Source organism: Balaenoptera ricei, chromosome 7 (assembly GCF_028023285.1).
Source record: "Balaenoptera ricei isolate mBalRic1 chromosome 7, mBalRic1.hap2, whole genome shotgun sequence".
NCBI lineage: Eukaryota > Metazoa > Chordata > Mammalia > Artiodactyla > Balaenopteridae > Balaenoptera > Balaenoptera ricei.
In genome coordinates this window covers 113,597,833-113,618,701 of record NC_082645.1, presented here as the reverse complement: position 1 = coordinate 113,618,701, position 20,869 = coordinate 113,597,833, and the positions used below count along the sequence as shown (strand labels likewise).

The 20,869-nt window shown below is 41.2% G+C and overlaps 1 protein-coding gene across 10 annotated transcripts in view; it reads right to left on the bottom strand.

The window, feature by feature from the left end:
• ARMC9 (armadillo repeat containing 9) overlaps positions 1-20,869 on the bottom strand; it is a 156,181-nt gene that overhangs the window by 59,831 nt on the left and 75,481 nt on the right. For all 10 annotated transcript variants that reach the window (XM_059928919.1, XM_059928926.1, XM_059928928.1 and 7 more), the window contains exons 19-20: positions 20,158-20,248; positions 15,735-15,790 (exon numbers count right to left, since the gene is read on the bottom strand). In XM_059928919.1, the coding sequence (XP_059784902.1) occupies positions 15,735-15,790; positions 20,158-20,248 (147 nt within the window). The remainder of the gene's footprint in view (positions 1-15,734; positions 15,791-20,157; positions 20,249-20,869) is intronic.

The window sequence follows — 20,869 nt, the reverse complement described above, 5'->3', positions numbered from 1 at the left end:
ATTTGGCAAACATTTTCTCAAAAATTAATGAGGTGAGCCTGTCACTTCAAGGAAAACAACTGATGGTATTTGTTATCAATAATAAAATTTGAACTCTCAAGAGAAAACAAGAATTTTAAAAAACTTGTACCTGCTACTGTGAGCTTGATAGCTTCCTAACACCTAAAGACTTTTTTGATGAGATCAGTGGTGATATTAACGAACGCAATTTGGAAGGATGTTTTGTAATAAAATACGGCAACAACTGGAAGAACTGCAAAAGTGCAAAACCATTATTTCCCCAACTATCAATGCATGAAAATACAAAATCACGTGTGGGTGAAAGAGCAATTGAAAGTGCAAAACAGGCAGGATGCCAGCAGGAGTTGTGAAGTAAGCACTTTTGAAAATCTATTCTCCATAAAAGCAAGAACACTGGCAAAAATTGTCAAAATCAATTTCTTCAGGACTTTGAAAATTAACCAAAGGCTGCAACAATCCGAGGAGTGTTTATTCAAGAAAAAAACTGGCTCTCAGTAAGAACAGCAAATGTTGTGGCATTTAAACTTGCCCTGTTCCTCTCATTCTCTCCCCAGGTCCCTGAAAACCACCAGCTCTGCAATCAAAGTGAAAACCAGCATCCAAGCAGTCACTGGAGTGAGCAGACAGGTTTTAAGCACCCCAAAGGCCTCATTCTCAGAGAACTGTCATTTTTTGACCTGTCTGGCAATTTCCTGGAAACCCCTCTCATAGAATTTGTCTTTATTTAACCCACTAGTTTACTTGGGGTCAACTCATAGGCTTTGTTGAAAACACACTCTTAAATAATCAGTGGGTGAAGAAATCACAAGAAAAAGTAAAAAATATTTTGAGATGAATGAAAATGAAGACACAACCTTCCAAAACTTATGAGGTGTAGTAAAAGCAGTACTCAGAGGGAAATTTATAGCTGTATATATTTAATGTATTTAATGCCTACATTAAAAAAGAAGATCTCAAATCAATAAGCTAACTTTATACCTTAAGAAACCAGAAAAAGAAGAGCAGAAGGAAGGAAATAATGAAATTAGAGTAGAGATAAATGAAATAGAGAATAGAGAAACAATAGAGAAAAATCAACAAAAACAAAAGTTGGTTCTTGTAGAGATCAACAAAACTGACAAAACTTTAGCTAGACTGACTGTATTAGTCAGCTCAGGCCGCCATCATAAAATACCACAGACTGAGTGGCTTAACCAACAGAAATTTATTTCTCATAGTTCTGGAGGCTGAGAAGTCCAAGATCAAGGTGCAGGCTGACTCACTTCCTGATGAGGGCTCTCCTCTTGGCTTGCAGACAGCCGCTTTCTCTGTGTCCTCACATGGTGGTGAGAGAGACAGAGTGCTCTGCAGTGTCCCTTCTTATAAGTATACTAATTCTATCAGATCAGGGTCCCACACTTATGATTTCATTTAACCTTAATTACCTCCCTGTAGGCCCTATCTCCAAATACAGCCACACTGAGGGTTAGGGCTTCAACATAAGAATTTGAGGGAACACAGTTCAGTCCATAGCACTGACTAAGAAAAAGAGATAAGACTCAGATTAGTAAAATCAGGAATGAAAGGTGGAATACTACTGCCCTTACAGAAATGAAACCGTAAGAAAATACTATGAATAACTGTACACCAACAAATTGATGTCTTAGATGAAATGGACAAATTCCTAGAAGGACACAAATTACAAAAACTGGCTCAAGAAGAAATAAAAAATATGAATAGACAGACATATAATAAGTAAAAAGATCAAATTAGTAAAAACAAAAACAAAACTTCCCACAAAGAAAAGCCCAGGTCCAGAAGGCAGCACTGGTAAATTCTACCAAATATTTAAAGAAGAATTAACAACAACCCTTCACAAACTCTTCCAAAGATGGAAGAGGTGGGAACACTTCCCAGCTCATATTATGAGGCCAGTATTACCCTGATATCAAAACTAGACAAGGATATCACAAGAGAAGTCAAACGACAGACTACTATCTATTATGAATATAGATACATAAATCCTCAATGAGATACTAGCAAACCAAATCCAGCAACATATGAAAGGGATTACAAATCATGAAGAAGCAGGATTTATCTCAGAAGATCAAGGGTGGTTTACCATATGAAAACCAGTCAGTGTAATACACCATATTAATAGATTGAAAGACACCCCCCGCCCCCCCACACACACATGATCATCTTAATTGATGTAGAAAAGGCATTTGACAAAATTCAACACTTAACAAAGCTGGAAAAGAAGGGAACTTTCTCAAACTGATAATGAGCATCTATGAAGAACCCACAGCTAACATCATACTGGACAGTGAAAGACAAACATTCCCCCTAAGATCAGGAAAAGGCAAAGGGTCCACTCTCACCAATTCTATTCAACACTGTACTGGAACTTCTAACCAGGGCAATTAAACAAGAAAAGGATATAAAAGACATCTAGATTGGAAAGGAAGAAGTGAAAATATCTCTATTCACAGATGACATGGTGGTGTATACAGAAAATCCTAAGGAATCCATCACAAAACAAAACAAAGAAACAAAAACTTTTAGAGGTAATAAATGAGTTCAGTAAGGTTATAGGATACAACAAGATCAAAATACTAAAGTCAATTGTATTTCTATACACTAGCACTGAGCAATCAGAAAATAAGATACACAAAATGCAAAATAGATGAATAGATTTTAATTAACAGAATTAAAAAAGGTTTATTGATATAGTTTCTGATTCCACATTGCAACTAACCTTTAATAAACTATCACTTGTCCAGTTTTGAAGTAGTATCAAAGAAAAATATTTCTATCCCAAAAGGCTATTAAAATACTCCAACAATTTCAACTACATAAATGTATGAGGCTAGATTTTCTTTATATCCTTCAATCAAAACAACATATTGCAACAGACAGAACCCAGAGGCGGATTTGAGAACCCAACTATTTTCTAATCCAGACATTAAAGAGATTCGTAAAAATAAAATACAATGCTACTCTTAATAGTTTTTTTGTTTTGCTTTGTTTTGGAAAATAATTCTTTTAAAAAAAATATTTTATTTACACTGACATGTAATGGGTTTATTATTGTCATTTTATTTTATTTTTATTTTTCTGGCTGCACCTCGAGGCTTGTGGGATCTTAGTTCCCTGACCACGGATTGAACCTGGGCCCTGACAGTGAAAGTGCCAAGTCCTAACCACTGGAACACCAGGGAATTCCCTATTATTGTCATTTTAAAATTAGTAAGTACATTTTATCAGTTTTATATTCTAATTTAGCAAACATTGACAGGCAAAATACACATAAACAAAAGCTCTTTGCAATATTCAATAATTTTAAGAGTATAAAAGTGTCCTAAAACCAAAAATTTGAGGACAGTTACTTCAAACCTACATAAACATTATATATTTTTTCTTTTACACGTATAAAATATTTAATAATCAAATTTTAAATGAAAAAATGAAATCTTAGAAGAAAATCTAGGCGAGACTACATGTAAAATTTAGGGTTAAGGGAAACCTTAATCAGGATAGAAAACCCAAAGGGTATAAAAGCCACGATATTTGTCTTTACATTTTTTTTTTTTAAGATTTATGACACAAGAAGTTATAAAAATATGTCAGTAAATAAAAGATACATTTTTAAAATAGTTGCAATTAAGGTGAAAAAGGATCAATATCTATAATATATAGAGAATTCATATGAACCAACATGGAAAGACAAATGCAATTTTAAAAATAGAGAAAGGATAGGAATGTGAAATTACAGCACAGCAAATACAAATATCCAATCAAATAAACATAAAGACACTCAAACTCACTACTCAATGGAGATGCAAAATTAAAATAATAATGAGATCCACTTTACCACCATTAGATTGGCAAAAATAAAAAGAGTAATGACACCTATCGCTGGTGGAGATGGAGGGAAAGGTTCCTCTCTTGCTCTGCTAGTGAAACCTGAATTGTTACAGCCTTTCTAAAAAGCAATCTAGAAAAATGTATTACGATTAAAACACACATACACTTCAACCCAGCAACAGAAGCCCATGTAAATAAAAGCACCACTAAATAAGAATATATTTGCAAAGATGTTTACTGCAGCATTGTCTGAAGTAGCAAAAATTGGGACAACTGCACATGCACAGCATTAAAAGGAATCCCAACTGCTATGCTGGTTGACTCAGAGGGATTTCCAGAAGATATTAAGAGGGAAAAAGGCAACACTGAGGATGTGTGTCTTTGCATCTGTGTGTTATCTCATTTTGTAAAACAAATACTGACAAAAACATCCAGGACTATGGTACATATGTTTGTGTACTTTCTTTGTGTATCTTAGAAGAAAAGTATGAAAGCACATACACATACTATGTTGTTAATATGGGTTTCGTGGGGGCATCGCTGTGGGTCAGGGAGAAGCAAAGGATAAAGCTCATGTTGCCTCCTCTAGAAGATGCCTTTCCTGCTTTCCTGACCACATCCTTCTCTTCAGCAATCCATTCCACTCACCTTTCACCCTCGGTGAGGCAAAGTGTTGTCAAAACAGCCACTTTCCAGACAGATTAACCACGATGGCGGAGTAGAAGGACGTGCTCTCACTCCCTCTTGCGAGAGCACCAGAATCACAACTGGCTGCTGGATAATCATCAACAGGAAGACACTGGACTTCACCAAGGAGGATACCCCACGTCCAAGGACAGAGGAGAAGCCACAGTGAGACGGTAGGAGGGGCGCAATCAGAGTAAAATCAAATCCCATAACTGCTGGGTGGGTGACTCACAGACTGGCAAACACTTATACCACAGAAGTCCACCCACTGGAGTGAAGGTTCTGAGCCCCACGTCAGGCTTCCCAACCTGGGGGTCCGGCAATGGGAGGAGGAATTCATAGAGAATCAGACTTTGAAGCCTAGTGGGAATTGATTGCAGGACTTCGACAGGACTGGGGGAAACAGAGACCCCACTCTTGGAGGGCGCACACGGAATAGTGTGCGCATCGGGACCCGGGGGAAGGAGCAGTGACCCTGGGGGAGGCTGAACCAGACCTACCTGCTAGTGTTGGAGGGTCTCCTGCAGAGGCGGGGGCTGGCTCTGTTTCAGCGTGGGGACAAGGACACTGGCAGCGGAGGTTCTGGGAAGTACTCCTTGGCGTGAGCCCTCCCAGAGTCTGCCATTAGCCCCACCAAAGAGCCCAGGTAGGCTCCAGTGTTGGGTTGCCTCAGGCAAAACAACCAACAGGGAGGGAACTCAGCCCCACCCATCAACAGTCAAGTGGATTAAAGTTTTACGGAGCTCTGACCACCACAGCAACAGTCAGCTCTACCCACCACCAGAGCCTCCCATCAAGCCTCTTAGATAGCCTCAACCACCAGAGGGCAGACAGCAGAAGCAAGGAAAACTACAATCCTGCAGCCTGTGGAACAAAAACCACATTCACAGAAAGATAGACAAGATGAAAAGGCAGAGGGCTATATACCAGATGAAGGAACAAGAAAAAACCCCAGAAAAACAACTAAATGAAGTGGAGATAGGCAACCTTCCAGAAAAAGAATTCAGAATAATGATAGTGAAGATGATCCAGGACCTTGGAATAAGAATGGAGGCAAAGATTGAGAAGATGCAAGAAATGATTAACAAAGACCTAGAAGAATTAAAGAACAAACAAACAGAGATGACCAATACAGTATCTGAAATGAAAACTACACTAGAAGGAATCAATAGCAGAATAACTGAGGCAGAAGAACGGATAAGTGACCTGGAAGACAGAATGGTGGAATTCACTGCTGCAGAACAGACTAAAGGAAAAAGAATGAAAAGAAATGAAGACAGCCTAAGAGACCTCTGGGACAACATTAAACACAACAACATTCGCATTATAGGGGTCCCAGAAGGAGAAGAGAGAGAGAAAGGACCAGAGAAAATATTTGAAGAGATTATAGTCAAAAACTTCCCTAACATGGGAAAGGAAATAGCCACCCAAGTCCAGGAAGCGCAGAGAGTCCCATACAGGATAAACCCAAGGAGAAACACACCGAGACACATAGTAATCAAATTGGCAAAAATTAAAGGCAAAGAAAAATTATTGAAAGCAGCAAGGGAAAAACGACAAATAACATACAAGGGAACTCCCATAAGCTTAACAGCTGATTTCTCAGCAGAAACTCTACAAGCCAGAAGGGAGTGGCATGATATACTAAAAGTGATGAAAGGGAAGAACCTACAACCAAGATTTGATGGAGAAATAAAAAGCTTTACAGATAAGCAAAAGCTAAGAGAATTCAGCACCACCAAACCAGCTCTACAACAAATGCTAAAGGAACTTCTCTAAGTGGGAAACACAAGAGAAGAAAAGGACCTACAAAAACAAACCCAAAACAATTAAGAAAATGGTCATAGGAACATACATATCGATAATTACCTTAAACGTGAATGGATTAAATGCTCCAACCAAAAGACACAGGCTTGCTGAATGGATACAAAAACAAGACCCATCTATATGCTGTCTACAAGAGACCCACTTTAGACCTAGGGACACATACAGACTGAAAGTGAGGGGATGGAAAAAGATATTCCATGCAAATGGAAATCAAAAGAAAGCTGGAGTAGCTATACTCATATCAGATAAAATAGACTTTAAAATAAAGAATGTTACAAGAGACAAGGAAGGACACTACATAATGATCAAGGGATCAATCCAAGAAGAAGATATAACAATTACAAATATATACGCACCCAACATAGGAGCACCTCAATACATAAGGCAACTGCTAACAGCTATAAAAGAGGAAATTGACAGTAACACAATAATAGTGGGGGACTTTAACACCTCACTTACACCAATGGACAGATCATCCAAAATGAAAATAAATAAGGAAACAGAAGCTTTAAATGACACAATAGACCAGATAGATTTAATTGATATTTATAGGACATTCCATCCAAAAACAGCAGATTACACTTTCTTCTCAAGTGCGCACGGAACATTCTCCAGGATAGATCACATCTTGGGTCACAAATCAAGCCTCAGTAAATTTAAGAAAATTGAAATTATATCAAGCATCTTTTCTGACCACAACGCTATGAGATTAGAAATGAATTACAGGGAAAAAAACCGTAAAAAACACAAACACATGGAGGCTAAACAATACGTTACTAAATAACCAAGAGATCACTGAAGAAATCAAAGAGGAAATCAAAAAATACCTAGAGGCAAATGACAATGAAAACACGACGACCCAAAACCTATGGGATGCAGCAAAAGCAGTTCTAAGAGGGAAGTTTATAGCTATACAAGCCTACCTCAAGAAACAAGAAAAATCTCAAGTAAATAATCTAACCTTACACCTAAAGAAACTAGAGAAAGAAGAACAAACAAAACCCAAAGTTAGCAGAAGGAAAGAAATCATAAAGATCGGAGCAGAAATAAATGAAATAGAAACAAAGAAAACAATAGCAAAGATCAATAAAACTAAAAGCTGGTTCTTTGAGAAGATAAACAAAATTGATAAGCCATTAGCCAGACTCATCAAGAAAAAGAGGGAGAGGACTCAAATCAATAAAATCAGAAATGAAAAAGGAGAAGTTACAACAGACACTGCAGAAATACAAAGCATCCTAAGAGACTACTACAAGCAACTCTATGCCAATAAAATGGACAACCTGGAAGAAATGGACAAATTCTTAGAAAGGTATAACCTTCCAAGACTGAACCAGGAAGAAACAGAAAATATGAACAGACAAGTCACAAGTAATGAAATTGAAACTATGATTAAAAATCTTCCAACAAACAAAAGTCCAGGACCAGATGGCTTCACAGATGAATTCTATCAAACATGTAGAGAAGAGCTAACACCTATCCTTCTCAAACTCTTCCAAAAAACTGCAGAGGAAGGAACACTCCCAAACTCATTCTATGAGGCCACCATCACCCTGATACCAAAACTAGACAAAGACACGACAAAAAAAGAAAATTACAGACCAGTATCACTGATGAATATAGATGCAAAAATCCTCAACAAAATACTAGCAAACAGAATCCAACAACACATTAAAAGGATCATACACCACGATCAAGTGGGATTTATCCCAGGGGTGCAAGGATTCTTCAATATACGCAAATCAATCAATGTGATACACCATATTAACAAATTGAAGAAGAAAAACCATATGATCATCTCAACAGATGCAGAAAAAGCTTTTGACAAAATTCAACATCCATTTATGATAAAAACTCTCCAGAAAGTGGGCATAGAGGGAACCTACCTCAACATAATAAAGGCCATATATGACAAACCCACAGCAAACATCATTCTCAATGGTGAAAAACTGAAAGCATTTCCTCTAAGATCAGGAACGAGACAAGGATGTCCACTCTCACCACTATTATTCAACATAGTTCTGGAAGTCCTAGCCACGGCAATCAGAGAAGAAAAAGAAATAAAAGGAATACAAATTGGAAACGAAGAAGTAAAACTGTCACTGTTTGCAGATGACATGATACTATACATAGAGAATCCTAAAACTGCCACCAGAAAACTGCTAGAGCTAATTAATGAATATGGTAAAGTTGCAGGATACAAAATTAATGCACAGAAATCTCTTGCATTCCTATACACTAATGATGAAAAATCTGAAAGAGAAATTATGGAAACACTCCCATTTACCATTGCAACAAAAAGAATAAAATACCTAGGAATAAACCTACCTAGGGAGACAAAAGACCTGTATGCAGAAAACTATAAGACACTGATGAAAGAAATTAAAGATGATACCAACAGATGGAGAGATATACCATGTTCTTGGATTGGAAGAATCAACATTGTGAAAATGACTATACTACCCAAAGCAATCTACAGATTCAATGCAATCCCTATCAAATTACCAATGGCATTTTTTACGGAGCTAGAACAAATCATCTTAAAATTTGTATGGAGACACAAAAGACCCCGAATAGCCAAAGCAGTCTTGAGGGAAAAAAACGGAGCTGGAGGAATCAGACTCCCTGACTTCAGACTATACTACAAAGCTACAGTAATCAAGACAATATGGTACTGGCACAGAAACAGAAACATAGATCAATGGAACAAGATAGAAAGCCCAGAGATAAACCCACGCACCTATGGTCAACTAATCTATGACAAAGGAGGCAAAGATATACAATGGAGAAAAGACAGTCTCTTCAATAAGTGGTGCTGGGAAAACTGGACAGCTACATGTAAAAGAATGAAATTAGAACACTCCCTAACACCATACACAAAAATAAACTCAAAATGGATTAGAGACCTAAATGTAAGACTGGACACTATAAAACTCTTAGAGGAAAACATAGGAAGAACACTCTTTGACATAAATCACAGCAAGATCTTTTTTGATCCACCTCCTACAGTAATGGAAATAAAAACAAAAATAAACAAGTGGGACCTAATGAAACTTCAAAGCTTTTGCACAGCAAAGGAAACCATAAACAAGACGAAAAGACAACCCTCAGAATGGGGGAAAATATTTGCAAACGAATCAACTGACAAAGGATTAATCTCTAAAATATATAAACAGCTCATTCAGCTCAATATTAAAGAAACAAACACCCCAATCCAAAAATGGGCAGAAGACCTAAATAGACATTTCTCCAAAGAAGACATACAGACGGCCACGAAGGACATGAAAAGATGCTCAACATCACTAATTATTAGAGAAATGCAAATCAAAACTACAATGAGGTATCACCTCACACCAGTTAGAATGGGCATCATCAGCACATCTACAAACAACAAATGCTGGAGAGGGTGTGGAGAAAAGGGAATCCTCTTGCACTGTTGGTGGGAATGTAAATTGATACAGCCACTATGGAGAACAATATGGAGGTTCCTTAAAAAACTAAAAATAGAATTACCATATGACTCAGCAATCCCACTACTGGGCATATACCCAGAGAAAACCGTAATTCAAAAAGACACATGCACCCCAATGTTCATTGCAGCACTATTTACAATAGCCAGGTCATGGAAGCAACCTACATGCCCACCAACAGACGAATGGATAAAGAAGTTGTGGTACATATATACAATGGAATATTACTCAGCCATAAAAAGCAACGAAATTGAGTCATTTGTTGAGACGTGGATGGATCTAGAGACTGTCATACAGAGTGAAGTAAGTCAGAAAGAGAAAAACAAATATCGTATATTAACGCATGTATGTGGAACCTAGAAAAATGGTACAGATGAGCCGGTTTGCAGGGCAGAAGTTGAGACACAGATGTAGAGAACAGACATATGGACACCAAGGGGGGAAAACTGCAGTGGGGTGGGGATGGTGGTGTGCTGAATTGGGCGATTGGGATTGACATGTATACACTGATGTGTATAAAATTGATGACTAATAAGAACCTGCAATATAAAAAAACAAACAAACAAAGCAACTAATACTAAACTTTCATTGGGTTATTTGTATGGAAATATGTTAATATAAATGTTTCAGACATTACATGAAATTTCTAAAAATCTTATATGTTCTGGTATAATGTTATAAGTCATAATCCTAGTTATTATTTTAAAATGTATATCTCAGAAATAACTAATTGTCTTGTCAACTGCATTATTATGAACTTTCATCAAATCTTTAACCGTGGTCATTTTTAAGTCTTTTGTCATTTACAGACAGTTCTGGGTGTACTCTGATGCTTTTGCAAATATGTTCCTATAAAAGGCTTTCATCTTCAAGAAATTCATGGAAAAGACTCTGACAAGTACAGGTTTCTGGTAACTGACTATACTGCTGAACTGAATGAATAAGCATTTTCAGAACTCTAATGAAAAACTGATGAACTCATAAAAGTGCTAACAAAAGATCAAGATGAAAAAAAAAAAATTACATGGGACTGAGTGAACTGATGAGGATGAGTATAATTTTTGTGACTTTCTGTTTGAATAAAAAAAAAAAAAATCCCACAAGGACTCAGAGGCAAAGAATATACAAATCAATTTTCACTGCAAAGTAAAGGAGTTGTCACAGTGGAGGATCACTGGACTGAAAGTCAATATTATGACATAGTATGAGTGTGTTTCATGTTTGGTAATCGCAATCATTGTTGCTTTTGTTGTGGTCATCCATGTACAATGCTTGGTGTCAGTCTATTTATCTCTTGTAAAAATAAAATACAGTGTGTGAAAAATAAATAAATAAATAAATATAACATTAAAAAAACAAACAAACAAAAAAAACAGCCACTTTCCAGTTTTCTCTGAGTACTCCGAATTTCTGCAGCACTTCTTGTTTCTATCACATTCACGGACCTATGAGCGCATATTTATTTTCTATTATTTGCTAACTGTTTATATATGTCTCGTAAGAGACAAAATCACGTAGTGGTTAACAGTGCGGACAAGTCAGACCACCTGGGTTTGATTCTTGGCTGCATCACTTAATTATCAGCTGTGTGAACTCGGCAAGTGACATATTTTCTCTGTTTCCCTGTCTGTGAAATGGAACAATAACAGCACCTGTCACCGGGTTCTTGTGAGGAATAAACGGGTAAATAGTACGTGTAAGGTGCCTAGAACAGTGCCTGGCACGTGGTGATGCCACACACGCTATTATCAGGGTCTTTATTACCTCACCTATCTAGATTTTAAACTCTTAGAGGCATTTTAAACCATAGATACTCTTTTAAATTTCTTTTGGATCCCTGCCCCATTATTTCCTAGAATAATGTTATTTTAAGGTCCTCAAATATTTGTTGAATAAGCAAGTGAATGGCTCTTAGATTTCAGAAGTCTATAGAGAAGGGAACTGCTGAGCACATGATTGTCACTTTCATGGCAACCAGTAAGTAAATGTCCATGGCTGATCTAACCCAGCCTTTAAACCTGTTTTGTTAAGAGGGGAGAATATTTGTCTTAAAAATCAATCTTCTGGAATAGCACAGAAAGGCCTTTCATCTCCACTTACAAAGCCACTTATGAGCTAGACACAAGGAACTCGCCTCAAACTGTAAGAAAACGTGAGCCATTTGTGGTGAGAATACTGGAATCAGGACTCCTTGTGATTCACCTTCGACCCTTTGGGAACATATTATCTATGTTTCATATAAAAATAAACTGTATTAGATAATAACACATTTCTTCAAAGCACTAGGTGAGATGCGTTGGAACCCTTAAATTGTTGTTGTCATTTGTCCATTCTCTCCTAGGTACTGTCCAAGCTTATCTAATGATAGTATTTTTTTCCTCTGGAGCTTTAAATGGTCCAAGAAGAGTATAAGAAGCAATTTAGAAAATAATGAAAACACCTGTCCTTCTGACGCCATCCTCTCTCTCTCCTCCTGCTTTGAATGTTCAACCTTTCCCTCTCAACTGGATCCTTCCCAAACAGCATTTTAACATGCTTAGGTATCTCCCAAATGAAAACAGAACAAAAATGCCCTGTTTAGCCACCATCCAACTCTCTTCCCCTGCTCATAGCCAAACCTGTGGGAAGAGCTGTATGTACTTATTAGCTCCATTCTCTTACTTCCCACCCGCTCCTCAACTACTCAGTTTGGCTTTTGCCTCGTTAGTCTTCAAAAATGCTCAGCAGCCAACCTCCGTCCACCAAATCCAGCGTGCCCTTCTTACTTCTCACCTCACGTGGTGAGTCTGCAGCCCTGGGCCCTGTTGATCCAGGCCTTTCTTCACCTCTCAGCCACACTTCCTCATCCCCAGACCTCACCCAGGGAATTTCCAGTGCCAACTAAGAGGGTGTAACTTTCCACACCTTTCTGCTACGTATATATGAGCAGGTATATAATTCATCAGGACGTGTGTTTATAAGTTTGTTTTTTCTGAAATTGACTCACACTGCTCGTGTTACTTTGCAATTTCCTTTTTCCATTTGACGTTATATCCTAGACAGTCTACAAGTCAGAAAAAAACTAACTCTAGTTACCTTTTTATGTTGGTACGTGTATGTATATGTATTCAGACATAACTAAATAAGTGTTAATACATCAGGACAAGTCATTACATTTTTAGAAATTAGAGAGAAAAATCAGATTTTGCATCTGGGGATCCTTGAGAGTCTCCAGCGGAGCAGGCCCAGTGGCCGAAGTTGCAAGGGCACAGATTTCAGCTCAGTGTAAGGCAAGGCAGCCATAATTTACCCCGGCCTCCGGCCCCTCCTAGAGCCATTTTACCTTTAGAGGCACTAAGCAGCTAACTGAAAACAGTGGCTTCGTTATCTGTGTTTTGGGTTTAAATAATTTTGCTGTCTCCTTCAAAGTTGTCACCTTGGGAAGTGACAGACACATTCCAACAACAGTGTGACTTGCACAACTGATTTTTGGAGATTTTCCTGTAGTCTAAGCATCTTTCACTTTCTCCCCACACCCATACCCACCCCCACCCCGCCCCCAGTTTAAAAAGTTAACACCTGGCCTTGGGGAAAGCTGAGTAAAGTAGAGACCTGCTGGCTCCTTCCCAGGTCATCCTGGCTAGTCCTCCACAGTGCGCGTCAGGACCATGACAGAGGGAGAGCCCAGAACCTGCCGACCTGAGCTCACCACAGAGAGTCAAGTTTTGGCCCCAAATGACAGGTCCTTTCCTTGTAATTTTCCAGCTAAACCCTTTCAAAAATCTTCTGAAAATTCTAATTATCACTACAAATATTTTCAAACACTAGCTTCTTAAAATAAAAATCTGCACAGAGTAGCAAAAAGTCCAGAAAATTAAAAGATGTCTATATTCCTTCATTTACCATAGACTATAACTTCCACAGGGAAATTTCCAAAAGTTGAATTTCCATCATTAACAGCTGAACCAAATCAATTTTCCCTTGCAGTACAAAAACAAAGGGGTTAATAGCAATAAAATAAAACCACCCCACAGGGATAACAGATACGGGGGAAAAAACAGATCTTGAGGGGAGCTTTTTATGGACAAAAAGTTATTGGAATTAAATAATTAAGATATTAACTCAAAGTATAATATAAAACAGTGCTGAAGGGTGAGACACACAGGCGGTGTCTTTTCACAGTCCTGAGAAGGCCAGTGAGTCAGGGAGCTGGGTTCTCTCCAGAGTTGGCAAACAATGGCCTGTGGTCGTTAGGCCAGTAAACTAAGAAGGATTTTCACATTTTTAAATGTTTGAAAAAAATTTTTAATGACACATAAAAATCATATGAAATTCAAACTTCAGGACACATAAAAAAAAAAAAAAAAAGGTTTATGGGAACACAGCCACGTTCAACCATTTATGTAATGTCCATGGCTACCTTGTGTTACAACGGGTGGATCTGGGTGGATGAAACTGACGGTGTGGCCTGCAAAGCCTTAAATATTTACTAGCTTCCTCTTTATAGAAAAAGTCTGCTGATCCCTGTTCTAAACCAGATTTTACTGCCATCAGCTCTGTGTCACCTTAGGCTGGCCTCCTCCCTCCTCTGGATCCACCTTTGTAAAGGAAGGGGCCTGGAGAAGGGGCCCGGATGCCCGGCCGAAGTCCAGGACTGCAGCGAGCAGGGGCACCCGCTGGCGCCACCTACAGCCCATTAGGAAAATGGCAGGCGGGAGGCTGCCTGCAGAGGGACAATCGCTCACAGATCTGTCCTCATTGGCGGAGCCGTCCTCGTTGGTGGAGGGCTCTTAAATGAACTGTCTCCCCCACTGATGCCATCAATGAACAAAAACTTGGCTTCTACACACCTTTTACATGGACAGACCACAGCTCCAAATAACAACGCACCTTCCAGCGTTCACTTCAGGAATAAATGCTCCCCACAAAATAGAGGGAATGCAAATCACTTATTACCACAGAGAACAAGAGAGGACAGCCATGTATGGGTTTTTTAGGTCTGAAGGAAAAATAATGAAATAGCTTGTCATGTGCAAATCCGTCTACAGCCCATGAGTCACCATTCTCTACACCACTTCACAGGACTCACTCAGGCTCACTCCTTCTGAACCTTCACGCTCTAAAACACCAGGTAAGCAGATTTTTCACAGCTGAGGTAACCCACACCAAAGGAATGCAAATGACAGGGTAAAGTGGTAGGTTGTGCCAGCTCTGACCCAAGCCCCGGACTCCCACCCTGGAGATTCTCCCGGAGAGCCTCCTGGCCCAACGTTCACACCCACGGGGAAGGCAGGGGAGGCTCACGCCCCTTCAGGGCAAAAGACTCAGCTGAAGACCTGTCATCTTTCAGCCTCCCATCCACCCAAGTGCCGCAGAGTGTGGCCTCTCCGTGCTGGCCGCAGCAAGCCCACCGGGGTGCGGCCGACCGTCTCCAGACACGCCCCCCGCAAGTCCTCCCGCCCTGCAGCCGCGTGTGGGTGCCGTCTAACTGCCGCGCCCCCCCGTCTGGGCCGGTCTTGGCACGCGCCCCGAGCAGAACTCAGCGTAAGTGACGTTCGGAGGCTGCTGAGCGCACACAAGGACTGGAAGCTTTCACTTCTTTCCCCTGGAGCCCGGCCCCCAACCCGTAAGGCAGTCCAGGATGGACAGCTGAGTGAGTAGAGGCCACGTGGAGAGGGCCCGTGGCGGACGCGATGCCAGCTCAGACGCGGAGAAGAGCCACTGACACCCCAAGAGAGGCCAGCAGAAAACCGCCCGGCTGAGCTCTAGCCGACCCACAGAACTGTGAGCAGTAACGCAGCAGGGACCGAAAGCTCCGTTTCTGGACTAACTTTCCAAGGCAAGGAAGAGACTCAGAATAGTTGGCCCGAGTTTTCTATGTGGTGTCAAGAGCCTCCAACTTACTTCATCATCTTCATCTTCGTCATCATCAGATTCAAGAACACTGTCCAATAGCTCTTCTACAAAGAAAAAAATCAATGAATAACCGCAACCACAGTTGGGAGGCTTGGTCAACAAAATCCTTTAGCCGCTGCAGAGACACGTTAACACCCTAGTGAGAGTTAGGTTACAGCAAAACAGTCATGTTGCTGGTACCATTTCAGCCATAGTTTGATATCCTCCTAAGCAGTTTTAAATATCTCTCTCCATTTTTATCAGAACACATTAGTAGTAGCATGAGAAAAATTAAAAGCCAACATATCATTTGAGAGTAACTTAGGGGAAAGAAAGTAAACTAGTATTATTGCTAAGCATTGTACTAGATAGCGTCATATGTGTTATTTCACTTAATCCTCAGTGAGAGTTTGTTGACTTTTATTCCCATTTTATAGTAGATAGCAAATAGAGGCACAGAGGATAAAGGACTTTTTTATGGTCACATTCCCAGCAAGTGAGAGTTGACATTCAAACAAAGTCTATTTCTAAATCCCATGATTTTTCCACAGAGGCTGGGGTAGTGATCATGGCAGGCAGAGTTCCCGAAGGCTCCCGTGGTTCATTGCTAGATCTTAAAAGAGTTTAAAAAAGAGGAATAAATTAGTAGCACAGTGGAGTCAGAGAAAGAATAAGCCTCTGTTTCTTCATCTGTAAAATGGGTATCAGACCTCCTACTTCCTAGGGTTGTTGGGGGCATTTTACAACAAAGCAGAACCAAACCACCTGGCCCAGGGCCAGGTACACAGTAGGCATTATGTAGAAGCTGGTTACTTTCTCCTCCACGAAGTCTTCCCTGATCCCTCACTGAGCAGTCACCTCCCTCTCAGCATTTTCTCTAGAACTCTCTGACAGTACTTACCACCTTTTAGGTCTGAAGGAAAAATAATGAAAAAGCTTGTCATGTCAAAATCCATCTACAGCCCATGAGTCACCATTCTCTGTACCATGTGACTAATGAATGAATGGCTATGACTTGTCTGGGTATATTTCTCACCCACTGCACTGGACGGTGAGTCCCCAGGGCCAGAGCACCTGACCTACTCAGCACCTTCCTAATTATCATTCATTTCTTGAACGGACGACATGAAAGTAAAGAAAGCCGGAAAGAAGAGGAAAGGAAATCAAACGGGAAATAGGAGGACAGAAGGAAACAAAGGCGCTGAAGGGACCGCCCAGCACACTTAGGAAGGCGGCGGGTGCACGTGGACTTAACCAAACCCCAAAGCCATGTCCTAGAAGGGAATGCGTAGAAACGCCGGGACTCCCGTTGTCCTCGACGCCGCCCTCATTCTGAAGGGAAGGACTCCACTGACCTGGCTGGACCGAAGCCAGCAGGACACTCGCAGGGCTCGCACGCCTACCGTGGGCTGTGCCGGTGTCGTGGAAGCTGCTTTGCATACTGGAGGATGTTGTGTCACCTGCATCTGGACTGAAGCCTAATAACCCAACGTCTATGCCCTCCCAGCCCCTGAACAGCACTGCTCCTTCCCACCTCCGGTAAGTGGCTTTCACAATGGGGAGGCTGCTCTATTTACCAATTGTAAATTAAACCTTTCTTCTTCAAATATGGAAACGCCTTTTTTTTTTTTTTTGAATCTCAGATATTTCATGAGGCCACAGGCTAGTCCAGCCACACTGCCCCCTCCCCCTCCCCTGTGGGCTCAGACTCAACCTACTTTCGGAACAATGCAGTCCTGTGAACTCAAGTCCCTTACGAGCCTCTCAGCTCCTCCTCTCCGGGAGGACGGGGACACGAGTCCTGCTTCCCACACTGCTCCCTGGGCTGTGGGCCCAACAACAGGGCGCTTGCGTTACCAGCGTCCCTTCTTTCCTGAGGGCCCTCCGGGGAAGCCGGCTCCTCCTTGCTCTGCCCAGTGACCAGTCAGGTCGCCCTGTCCTCTCTTTGGTGACCGGCTGGTATCTGCCCGTCCCCCTTGCTGAGCGCGGGAGTCACGGACAAAACTCCCTGCTGCTGCTGGCCCTGCACTTCCACTTGTCACATCACCAGGCCGGCAGTTCCCCCTTAGGCTTCGCCAGAGCAGTCCTTCCCCTCCTGTGGGGTTAGAGTTCTAAAATACATGGGAATTTTTGTACCTGAGGACCTTAAAACTCCACTAGAAAAAGAGTGCTAGAGGATTGAGATGGACTTGAATTATGAAAACCCATGTACATGTTTTCATGTTCACTAAAATAAAACAAGAAAGTCGATACTTAAAAAAAAAGACTGTAAAATCTAAAACTAGATTTACTAGCTTAAGATTCACCTATCTTAAACTAGTAAATGACTCATAACTCACGCTCGGCTATCAATTTCCCCTTGAGGATGAAGACTGGAAACTCTCCAGCTCTCCCTCCTCTAGGTTTAAGCACGATGCTTGTAGATTCATTTTGACTTGATGGCTGTTGACAGGTATCCTAAGGTATTCATGTGTATGTATCTGGTCCTCCACCCAAATATTCAGTGACTTTCTAATTTTGCTTCAAAGTAGCAGACTCCTGGGTAATCATCTCTGGAGTCCTGCCGCTGTCCTATGGATACAGAACAGCTTCTGTGCTTGAAATGGAAAAGAACTACTGTAGGCACTCCATTTAAACTGGAACTTCCGGAGCTGAGCAGGTAGATGCCAAGTCTGTCCTGAACACACAAGGCTGTAAGGCTTTGGCTCTGTCCAGGACAACTTCTTGCTAAAGCACATCCCTTACAGAAATGTAGACTGACCCCTCATCTTCACATTTGTCAGCATGCTGGTCCAAGGGCCGGCTTTATGTAAGAGGAAGAGATGATTTTTTGGCCAGAGAGACAAGGCACCCTGCTTTCTGGCTGCCTGGGAGGAGGGAAGACTGATAAGGAATAGAGGTGAGTGTGTCTTGACAGACTGACTGAAACAGAGTCAGCCTTGAAGAAGGTTCCCAACCCAAACCTGACCCTGACGCTGCAGAGGACGCCTGGCCTGGGAGGGAGGTCTCGGCATAGCTAGCGACCTCGGAGCAGATAGGCAACAACTCTTCCCAGCATTCCCCTGCCTTCCCAAACTGTGGCCTGCACAGAGAAGGTTAGGGAGTAACCTCTGCCAGGACTAAGGTTAGGTTTTATTTCCTCTTATTATTTTTTTCAATGTGCCCGCCTAGCAGAATGGAAGTGCAAAGTCAGAAATGCAGTTGCTGCAGAAAATACAAATCTGTTCCTTGCCCACCTGAATCTGGGATGAATTATACTTGCTCCATAAAAACCAAAGCGGAGGACATTCAAGTGGAAATGGGCCCCCAGCCTGAAGGCAGCCACGGTTTAACCTCACCGGCCGCTCTCCCGGCCACCTCCTGTTGATGGGGAGCCCTCTAATCCCCTCCTTCAGCCTCTCCATTTCTGTGTCCCCCCGAGGCAGGGCTGCACACTGGAGTCACCTGGGAGTTTTAAACACTATTCGTACCTGGGGCTCCTCCAGAGATTCTGATTTAATTGGCGTGGGGTGCTACCTTGGGGGTTTTCAAATCTCCCCAAGTGAACTGCCCTGTGCAGCCCCAGCTGTGAACCAGGAGCTGGGAGAGCCACCTGTGGGCTTCCTCCAGTGAAGGGCTTCAGGCACTTCCCTTTGCTTGGCCTTGGTCAAGCTGCTGCCTTGGGACTAGAGTAGAGATCAGGAGATTCATTTTTTACCTGCGTTCGTGTGAGGAACAGAATCTGTGCACTTGGACTTTCAGTGATGTGGACCAGGGCATGCAGAAAGACGTAAGTGACAAACTTGACCCTGGATGCTGGCAGTGCCAGGTGCCTCTGGCATGTGTACAAGTCAGGATCAAGGCATCAGGGGGCCACAGGAAGAGCTAAGAGCGTCCCCACCACCCGGTCCCACCCAAGGCTTCCTTTACCTTCCTTTCCTGCTTATTATGGGATGTGGGTGGTCACAGTTATGGAAGAAAGGGGATCACATCCTCCCACGTTGCTGGTTGGCAACATGAATTCTTCTGGAGTGAATGAACGTGGGAGGACAAGGGCCTTTTCCACGGTGGTGCCAGAAAGATTGGCATCTGTTTTTATTATCTGACCCTTGGACCCTGGGACAGCCGCCCTAGTGGTCTGGGGGAAATAATTAGGAGGGGGAGGCCCACATAAAGAGAACTTCCAGTTAGAGAAGGGTTTCTGCAACTGCTTTTGAACTCTTTTTGTTGACTATAAGCCAAAAGTGTGATGAGAGACTATTGATCATGGGACAAAGTGGCCTTGATTACCTGGCTGAACTTGTTTGTGGGTTCACTTGGGTCTCTGCACCTCCCTTAAGGCCTCTTGAATGAATTCTAAGACATGACAAGCCCCTCTAAGAAAGTCCATGTGTCTTTCTAGCATATGTGAAAGATTCAAAAGATACATAATAGATTCTTGCATTAAACAGACCTGAATTAAGCTGCTTGATGATAAATTCAATCTGGCGGATCATTTCAGCATTGCCTTCTTTGATGAAGCAGCAAAGGATGTCTTCCATTCCCTAGAAGCATGCGAGAGAGTAAGAGTTAACATTTCAGTTTTGGGGGGAAACTACTTTTCAATGGAGTAGTTTCACCTAATCAAAAAAACCAAAAACCAAAAACCAAAAAACTTTTTTTTTCAGGAGGAAGGGATATGCACAATAAAAATCCTCTGCTCAGTTCTAAACATTCTTTTTGTTGTTTTTACAATTCACAAGGAAATTATTTTATTGGTTGACTATCTGACCTAATTATAACACATTTATTTTTTAAAAAGCTATTGTAAAATTTTACTGTGTTAAGTCTTCCTTTTAGCTTTGGCAGTATGTTGTTTGGGGAGCTGGTTTCTCTCCCATGTTTTCCCTGTAGTTATACACTGCCTTCTGGATTTTAGGGCCAAAAATGGTCTTTGAAAAGTAAAACCGTATGTTCAGAGAAGTAAAAGAACAAATAGAACCTCTTTTTAAACAGCCATCATTCTTTTTCTATCAAAATAATCATAAAGTCATTACAGTGTGTATTATTTACTACAAAACACTGACATCAGAATTTTCAATTTTGACTAACAGAATTCCAGGGACATGTAGAGGTAAGATACTGACTTGACCATAAATGTCTATTTCCCCTCCTTCCTCTTTTCT